The 15481-nt window shown below is 51.8% G+C and overlaps 1 protein-coding gene across 3 annotated transcripts; it reads right to left on the reverse strand.

Moving 5' to 3' along the window:
• Nucleotides 1–214: 214 nt before the first annotated feature.
• SPRYD3 (SPRY domain containing 3) lies at nucleotides 215–15276 on the reverse strand. 3 transcript variants are annotated; one of them, XM_036915203.2, is made up of 11 exons: nucleotides 15134–15276; nucleotides 13499–13645; nucleotides 12410–12485; nucleotides 11783–11907; nucleotides 11329–11464; nucleotides 10313–10498; nucleotides 3398–3547; nucleotides 2942–2999; nucleotides 2193–2312; nucleotides 1930–2102; nucleotides 215–1590 (listed from the first exon to the last, which is right to left on the reverse strand). In XM_036915203.2, the coding sequence occupies exons 1-11, from the start codon at nucleotides 15154–15156 to the stop codon at nucleotides 1456–1458; spliced, it is 1329 nt and encodes a 442-aa protein (XP_036771098.2). In that variant the 5' UTR covers nucleotides 15157–15276; the 3' UTR covers nucleotides 215–1455. The 3 variants fall into 3 exon arrangements, with proteins under 3 accessions (XP_036771098.2, XP_036771097.2, XP_036771099.2); XM_036915202.2 differs by lacking the exon at nucleotides 1930–2102; XM_036915204.2 differs by lacking the exons at nucleotides 1930–2102; nucleotides 11783–11907; nucleotides 12410–12485.
• Nucleotides 15277–15481: the final 205 nt, after the last annotated feature.

The following is a 15481-nucleotide window of genomic DNA, read 5'->3' on the forward strand; positions in this document are numbered from 1 at the left end:
TTCATAGGAGGGTCAAAGTCTTGTGTCTCCCAGGGGCATAACTATGCTTCTTGAGGGCACCCCAGGCCCACAGCCTGGTCCATGGAATGTAAACAATCCCCATGGTGGCCTCATGTTGGTCCACGTGTTCCTAGGAGCAAACTGCCCTTGGCTGCCCCCACCTCCAGCCCTGTCCCTAGCCCCATATACTGGAAAGGATACTCTGGCCCAGCCATGCTGATAAATATGGAAACTCCATCTTTATTGGCTGTATAAACATCTGTGGTCTGTACATACATTTCATACATCATAGTGCAGGGCCTGAAGGGAGGGCCAAAGGGGAGACCCCAGCAGCACAACAGCTCACCCCCTTTCCCCAAAGTCCTACCACTCTGTGCAAACCAAGGCCAACAGCTCCTGCTCCCTCTTCCTCCCAGAAGTCACTGTATGTAGAGGGGTTTGGGGGTCAAGGGGATATGAGACAGGAGGGTTTGGTGCAGGGGCACACATGTAAATGCTAGAGTCAAACACTGAAGCAACTGGCACAGGCAGCAAGCTGGGCACAGAGGCAGGGGTGGAGCAGAGAAGGGCACTAAGGGGCCAAGCTGCCTTCTGGGCTCCCTCTGGGGTCTTACCCTCACCATGGCAGGAGAGACATGCTATGGAATCTCAGCCTGCAGCCCAGGAAACTAGGGACAAGGGTACCACAGGTGAACAGAGGATGGCAAGGGGCAGATGGGAGCAAAGGCCCTAGTCCCCCACCAGACAGCCCCTCTCTTACTCCATCAAACATGTAATGGGCACCCACCTGTGTGTATAGCTGTGGGGAGCCAGAGACTCAGATTCTCTGTGGGACTACAGAGGCCGAACAGGTAGTCAGGGAGAAAGCTGGCTCTCAGAGGACAAAACAGAGACCCTAGAGTAGTCTTACTGGGATAGCAGTCAGTCGAAGGAGAGACAGGGGCAAAAAGAGCCCCCCTAGCCCAGCCAGGGGGGATGACAGCAGCAACTGGTTTACATGATGGAACAGAGAACAAAAAGAGAAAATACAAGGAAAAATACTGCAGTAAACAGGGAGGGGTTGTCTCTACTCCACTCTGCAAAGCCTCATGCCCAAATAGCAGCTGAGACAGGGTGCTCACTCCTCTCCACTCACATGGGCCAGTGGGCAAAGGTGAATGTAGGAGCCCACTGGCCAAAGCAATGAGACCCACCACTGAGCAACACCATTCTTTGGGCCTGATCCTGTCCAACCAGGAACTTGGGCCCAGGAACTGATAAGAGAGGTGGCACCAGGTCAGAAACATGGGCACAGAGGAGCTTGGCAGGGACCTGATCTGGCAGGGGCAGAGTGACTATGCACCCCTCCCCTCCGGGGCCTACCAGGTAAACAAATCCTCAGGGAAGTCAGGAACTGGGTACCTGGCTCTGCAAGGGTGAGGAGAGGGAGAAGGAGCAGGTCTAGGGGAGAAGCCCCTAGCCACTCAAGGGATGCAGATCCACTTTGACTTTCTCTCCACAGCTCAGCATTCCAATGGTAGGGAAGAAGCCCCCAGAAGGTACAACTGCATCCTTCTTCCCAATGATCTTGCCATTCCGAGTGAAGAAAACCTGGGGGTGGAGGTAGGGAGAAGAGTGGAGCAGGCTGGCTCTGGCCTCTTCTCTGAGGATGCAGGAACTACACAGGTCTGAACCCCCCCAATCACTCCCAATCCCCAGAATTGCTGTAGGAGAGACTCAGGGTGACACGAGGTGACCACAAGAGGGCGTCATAAGGCTGGAAACCAGCTCCCAACCAGTTTGCCCTCATGAACCTGGGCTCCGGAGCTCACCCACAGCAACGCCAACCAGCCTTCCCCTTTCCCTGCCCTAGCTGCGCCTTCTGACCCCCACTGCCAAGCCTTGCCCAGGCCCAAGAAGCCTGGTCCAACCCCAAGCCTCCCCACTCACCACCACCTTCTTGCCCTCATGCTCCTGCTCAATCTCTTCCCCATCTTCTTCCTCCTCCTCTTCCTCCTCTTCCTCTTCCCCTTCCTGGTGCAGATACATGACATTCCGGACATTCCGGACAGCTCGGGCAGTCGGGGACAGGATCACTGTGTCACAACTGTCATCACTGTCACCTAGGAGGTCAGGACACCTGAGCTCCAGCGGGTACTGCCCTCACCCTCTGCCCAACCCAGCCTGGCTGGCCCCACCCCCACCCCACTCACCCTCACTGTCCAGAATGTAGTCTCGAGGGAACATGATTCCACAGCCCATTATATCCCCTTTGTAACAGCGTGGGCCAAAGGGGTCCCCCACGCCACTGCCATGGAAGATCTTCCCATCATCTGTGGGAGGCAGGGGAGAGGACACATACCTGAAGGAAAAGCTGACCCCCTTCTACACTCCCCAGAGAGGCCCCTCCTTGAAGCTTAACACTTCCCCACCTCCCTCTCTGGCCCCAAGGAACGGAGAAGCAAGGTGAAATAAAGCTGTAGAGACAAGGGTGGGTAGAGGGTACCAAATAAAAGGAAAGAGACACATGTCCGTCCATTCAAGGGACTAAGGGGGAGCTTATCTCCCTCAGGGGAGCTGGTCGGAGAGTGGAGGGAGGTGGGACCGGGAACTCAGGGCAACTTCTTTCTAAAGAAAGCCCTAAAGGAAATCAAGCTAACCAAAAAGAGACCTTGTAGAATCTGCAGGAAGGGCACAGAGGGAGCCAACTCAGAGGCCAGGAATGTCCACTCAGGGCCCAGATCCTGTGCCCCTATTCTGCAACCCTGGCTTTTAGGACTGGGAGGAAAAACACAGATGAGGGGAGAGCTCTAGCAGCTTGGGAAAGGAAGATGAGATGACAAAGGGGAAAGTCTCTCCCACCAGATACTGGAGAGGCCATTTGTGAAGAGCCAGGAAATGGATGTCCCTGTGCCTCTACATCCCCGACAGCCTGAGGTGTCCCAGGGCAGTCCCCACGCACCTGCATGATAAGCCACAGACCCTCTGCTCCAGCCAGGGTGTCTGTTCTTGGGATAATCCTGAACCAAGAAGAAAAAAGAAAATCTATGATACCACACACACAAAAAAGAGGACAGAAGATGGTGGCATCTGAAACTTCAATCTTCTCCAACAGGCTAAAACCCAGATGACTGCTCACCACCCCTGCAGCCTCTCACATCCTTCAGGCACTTGAGGTTGCAGGGGATGCAGTGAAGGTAAGAAGGTGGCTTCCACAACCAGGGCTACAGGCTGTCCCCGCCCCACACCCACACTCCCTCAGGTCCTCAGGTCACGTGGGGTCTGTACTCTCACAGCATATATGGTTGTGTTCTGTCTCAGCTGAAGACCCACCCCCACCAACAATTTCCTCCAAGATCTTCCCAGATGCATCCCAACAGCCCCAGAGCTGAGCAGCTAGAGATTAAGAAGTGCCCACCTTGCGGGCCAGCCCCAAGGCGATGTAGCACTTCTCTCCTGGGTCCACGATCTCCACCTCGAAGTAGTGGCTACGGGTGCTCAGTGGGTGCCGGGCCTGGGCCAGACCCACGTCAACAATGCTCTTGCCCTTGCCCAAGTACTCCAGTAGCTGTTGGGGAAGAGGCAGGGTGGGAGGGAAAGGGAGTCTGGAGACCAGCTTCTTGGGTCTGACAAAAACCCCTAGCTGAGAGGGAAAAGATCCTAGAGGCACAATGTGGGCTTCCATGTTCCAGCAAGGACAAAAGGACTGGAGTGCACCCTGTGTTTATCACAACACTATTCACAATAGCCAAGATATGGAAGCAACCTAAGTGTCCACCAGTAGACGAATGGGTAAAGAAGATGTGATACATATACACAATGGAATACTGTTCAGCCATAAGAAGAAAACAAATCCTACCATTTGCAACAACATGGATGGAGCTGGAGGACATTAAGCTCAGTGAAATAAGCCAGGCAGAGAAAGACAAGTATCAAATGATTTCCCTCATTTGTAGAGTATAAAAATGAAGCAAAACTGAAGGAACAAAACAGCAGCAGACTCACAGACTCCAAGAAGGGACTAGCGGTTACCAAAGGGGAGGGGTGGGAGAGGGTGGAAGAGGGTGGGAAGGATGGGGAGGGTGGGAGGGGAGGGAGGGAGAAGGGGATTGAGGGGTATTATGTTTAGTACACATGGTGTGGGGGGATCATGGGGGAAGACAGTGTAGCACAGAGAAGGCAAATAGTGAATCTGTGGCATCTTACTATACTGATGGGCAGTGACTGCACTGGGATATGGGGGGGAACTTGATAATATGGGTAAATGTAGTAACCACATTGTTTTTTCATGTGAAACCTTCATAAGAGTGTATAGCAATAATACCTTAATAAAAAAAAAAAGGACTGGAGTGCAGTGGGGGTAGTGAAGGTGGCAGCATGAGCAAGAGGACTGAACCCCTTGCTGAACACTGTGCCCACCTGCCTGCTGAGCCAAAGACCCTCTCCTTGCTTTGGGGGAGGAGGGAGAGCAGCACAGCAGCCAAATGGCTGGGTCCTGGGGACCTCAGTAGGAGTCTCTAGGCTAGGTCATCACCTCCCTGAATAACCCTGCACGGAAAGGTCCACCCAGCGGCCTAAACAGAGAGAGGAAGTGAAGACCAAGCTGAGAGGAACCTGCCAACTTTCTCAGGGGCCCAGTGGGGACAGGGAGGATGCAGAGGTTGGGGGCCAACTCCAGATATCTGAGGGAGGGGAGCTCAGAAACCAATTCTGCCTGGGATGGAACTGACAGAATTCCTCAAGGTCTTTATCTGGTCTTGCAAGAGCTGTTCATAGCTGGGTCAGGAGATGCTGTGGGGAGCCAGGGAAACCAAGACAACCAGCTTTACGCCTTTGCTTTAATGGGAGGGAGGGGAGTGGGTGGAACAAAGATAGAAAAGCAGGCTTTCCTGTCCCTGCCCTCTTGTGGCTCTTTCAAGCTGGTGCAGGGGTGTGGAATCTGGAAGAGAGGGGAGATGACTGATGGGCTCTTGGGGCTCTTCAGTCCCACAGTGGTCCTGCCTGGGCATGATGGGGCAGCAACCCCCAATCTGGGAGGATTTATTTATCAGTTGTCATGGTAATGGTGGGGCTATGACTCAACCCCATCCCCTCTCTCCTCCACCCTCAGCATCACCTGGGATTCCTTAATCCCTTTTTAATTAGCCAAACTGCCCCTCCAGACTTTCTTCTACCTTCCCAGCCCTCCAGTCCTGAAGAAAACACTCCCTGGGGACCTCCTCCACTTATCCCTGGCAAGCCTTGGGATGCTGGCCTCTCACCCCACACTGAACTCCTGCCTGAACAGGAAGGAATTAGGCTTGCCTGCACCAGTGTGAAGGCCTACACATGTCTCCAGCACAGGCAGGTCCTGCAGCCTCACTATCCCCTTCAGAGAGGAGACAGAGGGACTTGGTCCCCTTCTCAGCTCTGGATCCCCAAAGCCCTGTCACTTTGAGTCCATCCTCCCTTCCTCTCCAAAGAGAACTGGAGACCGGGATGGATGACCAGGGAAAAGCAAGAGAAAGACGACAGAACACCTACATCCACACCCAAGCTCTTTCTCCTCTATTCCTACATCCAGGGACTTATACATTTCAAGGTACACTGGCTCTTCTATTTACGCTCCTAGCCCAAGTATTCTCTATTACATCACACTGCTTTCTTTTCTCCAAAAGGGGGCCCCTACAGATTGTCTTCTGATTTACTGGGTACTAGTTAAGGCCCACATTATTTGAATTCTGCTCATGGTCCTCTGTGTTCCCTGCTCAGCCTGGGTTCCTCCTCTGCATCCGCCCACAAACCACGAGGGGTGGGGCTTGATGCACAGTAACTGGGTTACACTCCACCCTGTCTGCGCAGCCCCCAGCCCACTCTCTCCACCCAGAATTGCAGAACTGGGTGGGGGACCCCACAGCTGCCCTTGACCCACTCCATCCAACTGGCCTCAGTGTAGGAAACACAGTGTTCTCCACTTCCAGAGCCAAGAGACAGCAGATCCAGATCCTGATCCTTGGGAAAAACCCGCCCAACCATTCCTTCTGTCTCAACTCTGAGGAGGGCAGCACTACAGTTGGTCTATGGATAGGGTGGGACGCTTCCTTAAGGGGAAGACCAGGAGGATGAAACACTAATGGTATTCTACAACCCACTCCCCACCTGCAGAGCAGTTCAGACTGCTGACAGCCCGGAAGACTAGGTCCCTGTACAGTCTGCCCTCTTCAAGAGAGGAACCACCCAACCCTCCCGGTGTGAGTAGCCCAATTCCTCTGATCCTCTCTAATCCTCTCCCGCTTCCGGCAAAGTCCTCTCCAGCCCTCCAGCCATCTCAGAGCATTAGAGGGCGAGGCGGGGGAAGTTTGGCCTCCCTGACAGATCCTTGCATTTTAACACTCCCTCCTAGGTGTGTTAGGGCTACTGGGAACCTAGAGGAGATGGTAGGCCTGGCCCCTGGAGTCAGAGTTGCTAGAATCTCAATGCTGGTCCCTCTATCTGTCTCAGTCGACTCTTAGTTTGAATAAGAATCAAAAGGACCTGGGTTCAAATCCTAACTCCTATTACTTACTAGCCACTGACCTTGAGCAAGTGACCTTCACTTCTTTGAGCCTCAATTTCTTCATCAGTAAAATAGGCATACTATTACTTTCATCTCCAAACATGGGTGGGAAGACCAAATGGGGTAAGTGTCAAGTGCTCAGCATGGCACCTGACACCTGGCAGAGGATCAATACACATTTCTGCCTTTCCCTAAATCAGGAAATGGGGGTTATACTGGAACATGCCAACATATTAGTGTTCCCTAAACATTAAGTCATCCCAAAGCTACAACAGACTGGAACTGCCAGTCACAAAGAAGGAAATGATCTTTCATCTCAGCCTTTACCTCCAACTCAAACAGCCCCTAGCCAGAAGGGCCCCAGGACTGGTTACTGTTTCCCTACGGCAGATGAAGAGTCCTCAGATTTCTCTACCCGGCCAACCAACTGTCCTCCCAATGTTTCTCCTCAAATCACGTCTAATCAATAAACATGTTCTTCTACAACATTAGTGGGGGAAGGGAGAACCCTTTCCTTGGGTTCTCAAGCCCCCTGCTTTCTGCACCAGCCTCAACACACAAAAGCCTTATGAGGCCAAACAGGTGAATTGGATGCCACAGAGTGGAGGCTGCAGGCTAGAGTGTACAGAGTCTACTGCACCCCAACTCCTCCCTTGTACCAGTAGCACCTTCTTTCCTGCTAGTATCTACCCTTCTCCTCTTGCCAGCAGAGATCCTAATCCCTCTTGACAGGAGCAAAAGAGGGCTCAGTGCCTCCAGGGCCTTGAAGCAGCTGAAACAGGAACCAAACATGCTCCCCACCAGCCAGCTCAGGCCCCAACACGGTCTTCTCCTGGGTTGGGTCTGGGGAGGACCCTGGGAGTGCGGTGCCTCATTCACCCCAATTTGTGTACCAAAGTTGTTGCCCTGTCACTAAGGAGTTGTCAAAGGGGCGATGAACAGGAAACAAAAACAGAATGAATCTAATCCCCCAGCTTTACCTAGGGCCCCCCCACCCCCCACACATTACTTCACTTTGCAAGGCCTGGAGGCAGGGATGAAAGGAACAACACCCCCATCCCTAAGCAAACACAGCAGCAATTCCTCAACACTTCAGAGCTCTGGGAAGGGGTGCTCTTTAGGAGGGGAAACAGGCCACAGGTAGTAGGGGAAAAATTCCACTCAAGAAAGAGCCAGGTCTGTCTGTATACAGATACTCAGCTCAAACGACACAACTAAACTAACAACTGCTGAATCTAGACAGTGGATGGACAGGTTTTCACTGAACTGCATTTTCAGCTTCTCTGTCTGGAATTTTTCGTAAGGAAATGTTAAAGGAAAAAAAATGGTCAAGAATCAAATTAGCTCTTTTTTATATGAAGAACCAATGAGAAGGAAGAGAGAGGATAATTGAGACTCCAAAACTGAGAGAAAGGGCTAGGAGTAAAGGAATTCCAAAGCAGTCAAGGAAACTTACCTAGAAGGAATTGGCTAAAAAAAGGAGAATCCCAGGGGATGTGGGAGTTTAAGCCCAGGAAGTCCAGACTTGTCTTCGGAAAAGGGGCGGGAGGAGGGCAGGCTTAGGTAGAACGGAATAGCAGAAATTAGAGAGTGGAAAGGGCCATGGGTGGGAGGGTCAAAGAATGAATATCTGGGCTTAGTTTTGCTACTAATTTGTTGCTTGACATTTGAGCAAGTCTCTTCACTTTACTCTGGGACTGCCTTTTCATCAACAGAGGCTATTTGGGAATGTGAAGGCTATCACAATGACTAGGGGAGGGGACTACCAGCATCCTGTGTCTGCGAGCCAGGAAAGCTAAACATCCTACACATCTAGGAACTGTCTCACCACCTAAAATGCCACCAGTCTCTACATTAAGAAACCCTGGACTATATGACATCAAAGCCTCTCCCAAACCTTTATGGTTCTAGGACTCTCTATGGGAGCATCACCCAGGGCAGGAGAAACAGGCTTCAACAGCAGAGGTCTGAGGTTCCAGGGAAGGGCTTGCCACAGAGGGGGCCATGAAAAAAGAGAAAGAACAAGAAGAAAAACAGCTGTGCTATATATCTTTAGAAATAGGAGGCACAGGCATGGCCTAAATTACCTCTCCCAGGTTTCTCCAGGCTACACAACCGTGACCTACTGGATCTGGATCAGAAATAAAATAGATGATCAGAAGGCACAAGGTGGGAAAGGCCAAGAAACAAGTGGTTGAGGGCAGAAGAGATGGAAGAAACTGAGTTAAGTCACCCTCATTTGAAAAATGGGGTAGTTGGCAAGATCAAAGAGAGGCATATATTCTTCAAGAGGCGCATGCCCAAGTCTGCCCCAGAGGAGCAAGTGCTCAGGGAGTAGTATGCCTACCCTGCCAGCTGTCCCAACAGCCTGGGTGGGGTCAGGGTCTGAGAGAGGAGCTAAACTCAACAGCTTATGTCTAAGAAAGAAAAAATTCTTAAATGTATGACCTGAGGGTACTAAGGGATGGCAAAGAGGAATGAAAGCTATTTATAAATGTCTTCAGGATTCTACATCAGTTAGAAAAGATTGCCTGGGAGGAGTTGGGAGTAGAATGGGGGCAAGTCCAGGCACAGAAAGGATGCCAGGAAAACACTCTTGAGAGGTCAGGGATAAGAGCTGGAACATTGCCCTGGCCCAGTCCCAAGTTCAACTCTGTAGATGTCAAGATGATGGTAGAAGAGGTAGAGAAAGGAAAGAGGTGAAGGTGAAGGAGTGGGCATCTGAGGTCTGGCTCATAGGCCCAGCAGTCCTTGTTCCCCAGTGACAGAAGGGGGTGTAGAGTGTCAGAAGCAGCAGGAGGGCACATTTTCTGCCATTTCCTTGAGTTTGACTCACCTTGAACTCCAGAAGGGGGGAAGCCTTGTTCATAATCCACTCCCACCCCCCACTGCTTCTGTTTTGCTATCAAAGGCTGAACTGAAAACAGCCTGGGTTGGGGTGAGAAGGCCAGAGGGTGGAGAAAAAGGTTGAGTTCGGAGCAAGAGGGCAGCAGAGGGACAATTCAAAGTGGGAGGCCTAGGCAGCCCATTAGAGGTCAGGGCCAGACCCCTGACTCAGCATCCATTCACTCCCAACCCAGCATGAGGCGAAGAGCGTAGATACGAAGAATTTCCCTCTCTCAGGGTCCATACACTTCCCAAGAGAGTTTAAAATTCAAGGAGACACTAAAACAGGAATGATGAGAAGATATATAAAAAAGCAAGTGTTAGAAGGTCAAGAATTCCCACTGAATCTTCACCTGCTTATATTCTCACCCTCTATAAGACTGGGGGGAAGACAGAAGAGACTGACACTGATACCACTCAAAAAAAGACCTCAAAGAACTTCCCCCTACGTAAGTGGGACTTGTGATCACACCTGTCCCATGACATGGTGAATGGAAAGCCTGGGCCAGCTGAGCTGGGGTCAAGCCAAAAGGTGGCACCAGGCATCCTGTCTCCAAATGAGCCCGGCCTCTCAAAGGCAGGTGTGCAGGGAAGCAGAGAGTGCTAGGTGCTGAAGAAACCAAACAAAGCAAAGGAGAACTATGATTTGTTCTGCAGATAAAGCGTCTAGCCTGAGCTCTCAAATGAAGGGGAAGGGAAACAGAATCAGAGCTAAGGAGAACATAGATTTGGACTCCAAGAACTATGTCAAGGCCTCTGGCTACCTTGCCAAAATTCCTAGTTCCCAAAACCTTACAAAAGACACTGTCTTCACTCTTCATTCTAAGTAATTCAGACACACATCTGTGGCCCACAGGTGTTCAGTCCAGCCCTCCCACGCAACCCCCAACTGCCCTACAGCCCCATACTTACAGTTCCACAGACTCTGACATCATGCAGCCGGCCCCATTCATCCTCGTAACTGTCCACCATCATGACACTGTCGTCCTCACGGCCCAGCTCAGCATTGAGGTGCAGCCGCACTTCCTCACCCAGGGAATGCATGCCCACTGCAGGGAACAGCCCATCTGGGGACATGGGCATGATGGTGGAGCCCACCTGCAGCACAGGGAGGTAGGGAGAAAGCTGCCACCTGGATCACTTTTCCATAGTTCATCTAATTCTCACAAGGTACCTGAGATGATGCAACAACAATTATCACACACACTGTCAGAGAAAAACAGAACTACACAAGTTTTTAAAAAGTTGCCAAGTACTCCTGGCTGAGCAAGGTATCCACGGAGCTAGAAGGCAAACACAAGTCTCTAGACTTGCTGCCAAATACTTCTGATGCGTGTGATGAATGCTGGAGCAGGAAAGTGCTGAGGCAGTAGGACCGCTCCACCAAGGCTTGAGAAAACGATTTTCCCAGGGTTAGAGGTAGAGCTGGGTGGGTAGAAGAAAGAGAGCTGGGGGTAGGAGGGTCTCTCTCTTCTATTTGCTCTTATCCCATCTCTTCACCCCTACTAGTCTCTCTAAAGAGGAAAGGAGAGGAGAACTGAAATGAGGGAAATAACACACAGAAAGGACATATCCTCAAAAGCATTCAAGTCAAAAATCCAAAAAGGACCTTCAGCTTAGGCAGCCAGGCCATAATCTCCACCTCTTGTTGTTTTATGCTCAAAACCTTCCCCCAAATCACCCAGTTCTGTCCCCCCCAATTTCTGCTCATCCTCCACTGCACTAAAGTGTCCCTCTGCATCTATTGTCTGGGTACTGTCCCAGCTTTCCCTGGGTGAGGGACGTGTCTTCTACTACATGCAGGAGACCAGGAATATCTGAAACTGGATGGAGGAGATAGGTCCCTGGGCAAGCCTCTTGCTCATCAATCCCACAAATCCTTGGACAGCTTTAAGTCACGTAAATCCCTCCCAGGAGTTCCCACTTACCTGCTTCCCATTTTTGGTGAAGAAGATCTGAGCAGTCTGCACATCAAAGGACACAGGCTCAATGCCACAGCCAATTCGGTCTCCAGAGTTGCACTTTGATCCAAACTGGCGGCCCTTGGCTCGGCCATTGTACAGCCTGTTTACAGAGCAACACAGACACAGGACCTGAGCCTGGCCTTCCAACTTCTCCCCAGTACTGAAAGCTCAGGCCTTGTCTTGGCACTCCCAGTCACTCTGCAATGGCATCTACCTCTGTCCTATGTGAGCTTTCCCCCTCCCCTCTAAGTCTGCACACCTCCAAGGGTTGCTATGAGGCTTGTTCTGATCAGAAAAATCTATAAAAAATACCCCAAGATAGGTGAAGGAATAGCAAAAGCCACCTTGAAATAGTCCTCAAAATCTAAGATTCCTGAGTCCACAGGAAAGGGGACAGGCCCCACAGGAGGCAACTCACTTGCCATCATCAGCATGGTAGGCTACAGAGTCAGGCAACCAGCCAGGCTGGTGATCCAAGCTGTAGTACTGAGGGACCAGCCCCACAGCAATGGTGCCCCGGACCCCACTGTCCACAATAGACACCTAGAGGGAGGAGAGCAGGGCATAGTTAGCAAGGATGGGAAATGGGATGAACTCCTGGGAGTACAGGGAGGGCAGCTAGACATCAAAGGGGGCTGAGACTCAAAGAGATAAAAGACATAGGGATCAGAGAAAGACATGGCACTTGCAGGGAGAACTGCAGAGAGCAGGGGCCTACTTTACCACAATTACTTAGAAAATCATTTCCAAGCTATGGAAAAACCAAGAAAATACAGTAAATGCAGGCTTGGGTTAGAGCATAGAAAAATACATGGGTCTAAGTCTGGGATATGGGCCAAAGTCCACCAACGTGAGGAGCAGAATTGCAGAAGGGACAGGGTGATAGGACTCCAGGGCACCTATCTCTCAGATTAGGCACCATGCTATCCTGTGCCCTTTCCCAGCAAAGAGGACAGCCCTGATGGAAATTTAAAGAACTAGATCAAGAGCTCCTTGGAGCTTAACAATCTCATCCCCAGCTCTGCACACCCACTGCCTCCATCACCTCAAAATAATTGCTGTCCTTGGTCAGGGGTCGAGAAGCCACGTAGCAGCCAACTTCACCAGAGTTTCCATGGTAACTGAAGAAGGAATGATGGGGGAGTTCCATTAACAGCTTAGCCTGGGAGTTGGCAGGAGGGCCTCAGCATTCCCAACCCCCACCCTGTGAGGGCCAGCACAGAGAATCCATCAGGCCACACTTCAGGACATCTGCACAGACACCACAACAAGATACATGGGGTCACCTATCCCTCCCACTGACTCCAGCCAGGGTCCAACCCACAGCAAACCAACTCAAGCCTGGCTTCTTCATTTCCATGGGGAAAAGAATGCAGAGCCTCCCTTTGTTGCTTATTAGGAGTCTCACAACCCTGTCTAACCTCAATCCCTCATGCTGTAGCTTCGGCCCCTTTCCTCTGGCTCTGTCCTCAGTGGAACTGGAGAATGGCTGGTCTCTATCCTCTGTGCTAAAGCCCTTTGTCAATTGGAAGCCAGTTATTCAGTCCTTACTCCTCAGCTTTCTTGTCTCTGGGCTAAAACAGCACTACTTCCTTCGCCTCTTCAGTGACAACTTTGTGTGAATGAGGCTCAGGAGTCAAGGAAGGGGTTCAAGCCAGAAAAGAGAGAGAAAACAAATACAAACACACAAATCAAAGGCTGGAAAGGATGGGCTTTCCATCCTTACACAGGTGGGCAGGATGCACTACAGAACTGTCCTTCCTGAAGTAGGAAACCCACTGCCTTTGAAATGGCCACTCTTCACCAAACCCAACCCAAGACACTGGCAGGAGACCCAGACAACCCACAGACCCAGTGGAGTCCTCTCAGCAAGGTCCTTGGGCAGCTCCTGAGACACCAGCAGCCTCCTACCTGACATGATCACTTCAATATGGACCAAGCCAGAGTAACCCAATGACATGGCAGAAGGGAGTGCAGGGTGAAGGGGCACACGCTGTGCCTCAGAAAGACCTCCAGGGTCAACAGCACCCCCTCCCAGCACAGTGCAGACAGTCTTCTGCTCGGAAAAAACCTATTTTTCATCCCTACAATCTGGCACAGAAAGGAAAAGGGAGACACACTCCCCTAAACTCACCTCAAAGTGTCTCCATCTACAAGAATGTGCTTGAACCTCTCCTGATATCGGAAAGCCCGGACCTCCCGAATCTCCCGGATCCGCCGGCGCCAATTCAGAAACCGGTAGTGCAGGTTGAGGTCATCCATCTTGTTCATGAGAACAAAGCTGTCATGGGGAGAAGGGGATAGAAGAGGAAGTAGGGCCCTGAGCAAAACACCTCAGCCTGTTCAGCCCAGACTGTGGAGAGGGCATGGAACCTGAAGCCAGTTGCCCAGATGGACCTCCACAATCACCATCCTCATCCTTTCGTTCAGCAAATATTTACTGAGCTATTACTATGTGCAATGTTCAAGGTGCCAGGGATACAGCTGTGAACAAGATGGATGCGATTCCTGTTCTCATAATGCTTCCATTCTAGTGGGCAAGATATGACAGACAGTAAATCAACAGACATGACAATGTTAGGCAGTAGAAGAAAAAGCAAAGTCATCTATAAAGAATGACGGGATGGATGCTATCTGAAGTATACTTTGGATAGAGAGGACAAAGAAGCTGTCACCTCTCTTAGGTGACATTTGAGTTGAGATGCACTAGACATGTGACAAGCCCAAGAAAGAGCATTCCAGACAGAGGAGACAGCCAGGACACCAGGACACAGGTCCTCAGGTGGAAGGGAGCTGGCATGGTAGAGAAATACAAAGGCCAGGGTGGCTGCTGTGTAAGGAATGTGAGGGAGAAGAAAAGAATGGGAGGAAGGCAGGGGCCAGATCAAGGCCCTACAGACTATGTTAAGGAGTTTGGATTTTATTCGAAGTGTGATGGGAAACCTGTGAAGGGTTTTAAGCAGGGAATAACAGGATTTTGAGGTGTATCACATCTTAAACCTCATTCAGGCTGTTAGTTGGAGAACTGATCATATGAAGAGCAAGAACTAAAATGGCCAACAATTACTTAGGAGGTCGTTGCAGCAGTTCAGATGAGATTGCGTCCACTAAGATGGTAACAGGGAGGGCGGAGAGGAGTAGGTATTTAAAGCAAGAATAGTGCTAACATAGGAATGAATTAATTAATATAATTTTCCTGGGAGCCAAAGTGAGAGGAGGCGGCACTTTTCTCTTCCTATCTCCCAAACCCTGGGACAGGGTTCCATCAAGGCCTGACAGTGCCTTGCACACAGTAGGTGCTTAGTTATCCTTGGCTGGGTTTAATTCAATCCCAATGCGCATATCATACCCTTCCGCAGTAACTACAAGCCACCACGTGGCCCAGAAAGGCGGGCATCTGAGGGGCGGCTGTAGGACTGCCCTCCCGGGCTCTTGGCCTGGACTCCCCAGACCTGGGGGCGTCTGCTTGTACAGAACCCCAAAGCCTAGGCACCGCAGAGTGACGGCCGCACCGGGCCCCGCCCCCAACCGGGGTGCGGCCTGGTCACTCTGACAGACCTGGGGGTAACAGGGCCCGACTCGTCAGTGTGACGCCCAGTCTCCCCAGGTCCCTCACTGGGCCGAGGAGGGTCCTGAGGGAAGAAACCCAGAGCCCGGAACGCAAAGCCCCGCCTCTGGCCCCGAAGCCTCCGCCCAGGACCCCCGCCTCCCGCCTCAGGCTCCCGGGAGACCCGAGGTCTCCGGGACCCCGCCCTCGATCCCCGCCTACCGGGGCCGCCGCGTCCTCCTCATCCATAGGCCTCTCAGCTCCGCACACTAGCTCTTCGGCCGCCGCCACCACACACATCCGGGTCCCCGCCCTTCCTACGCTCCCCGAGACCCTGCCCTCCCCACCACCTCAGCCATTCTTCAGTGGCCTAGGATGACAGGCACCTGCAGAAGCCAATCGGAGGACGCAGGTAAGGCCGGGAGCGGCCCGGTGTACTGGGTACACCGCGCTGGGCAGGGGCTGGTAAACCGGATAGTGGGGAGGTGGGAGGTGACGACGTAGCTGCGCGGACGCCGCGCTGGGCGCCCTGGAGCTGACTGGGCGGGGCAGACGGAGAAGGTCCGTACG

This window comes from Manis pentadactyla, chromosome 10 (assembly GCF_030020395.1).
Source record: "Manis pentadactyla isolate mManPen7 chromosome 10, mManPen7.hap1, whole genome shotgun sequence".
NCBI lineage: Eukaryota > Metazoa > Chordata > Mammalia > Pholidota > Manidae > Manis > Manis pentadactyla.

What these genes read in the sequence shown, in the direction of transcription:
- SPRYD3 (XM_036915202.2), bottom strand. Translation starts at nt 15,156, where the DNA reads ATGAGGAGGACGCGGCGGCCCCG. An exon ending in AGGACAGCAATTATTTTGAG is followed by an intron (nt 11,908 to 12,409) that starts GTGATGGAGGCA and finishes TCCTCCCTCTAG; the next exon opens with GTGTCTATTGTGGACAGTGG. An exon ending in TCACCAAAAATGGGAAGCAG is followed by an intron (nt 10,499 to 11,328) that starts GTAAGTGGGAAC and finishes CCTGTGCTGCAG; the next exon opens with GTGGGCTCCACCATCATGCC.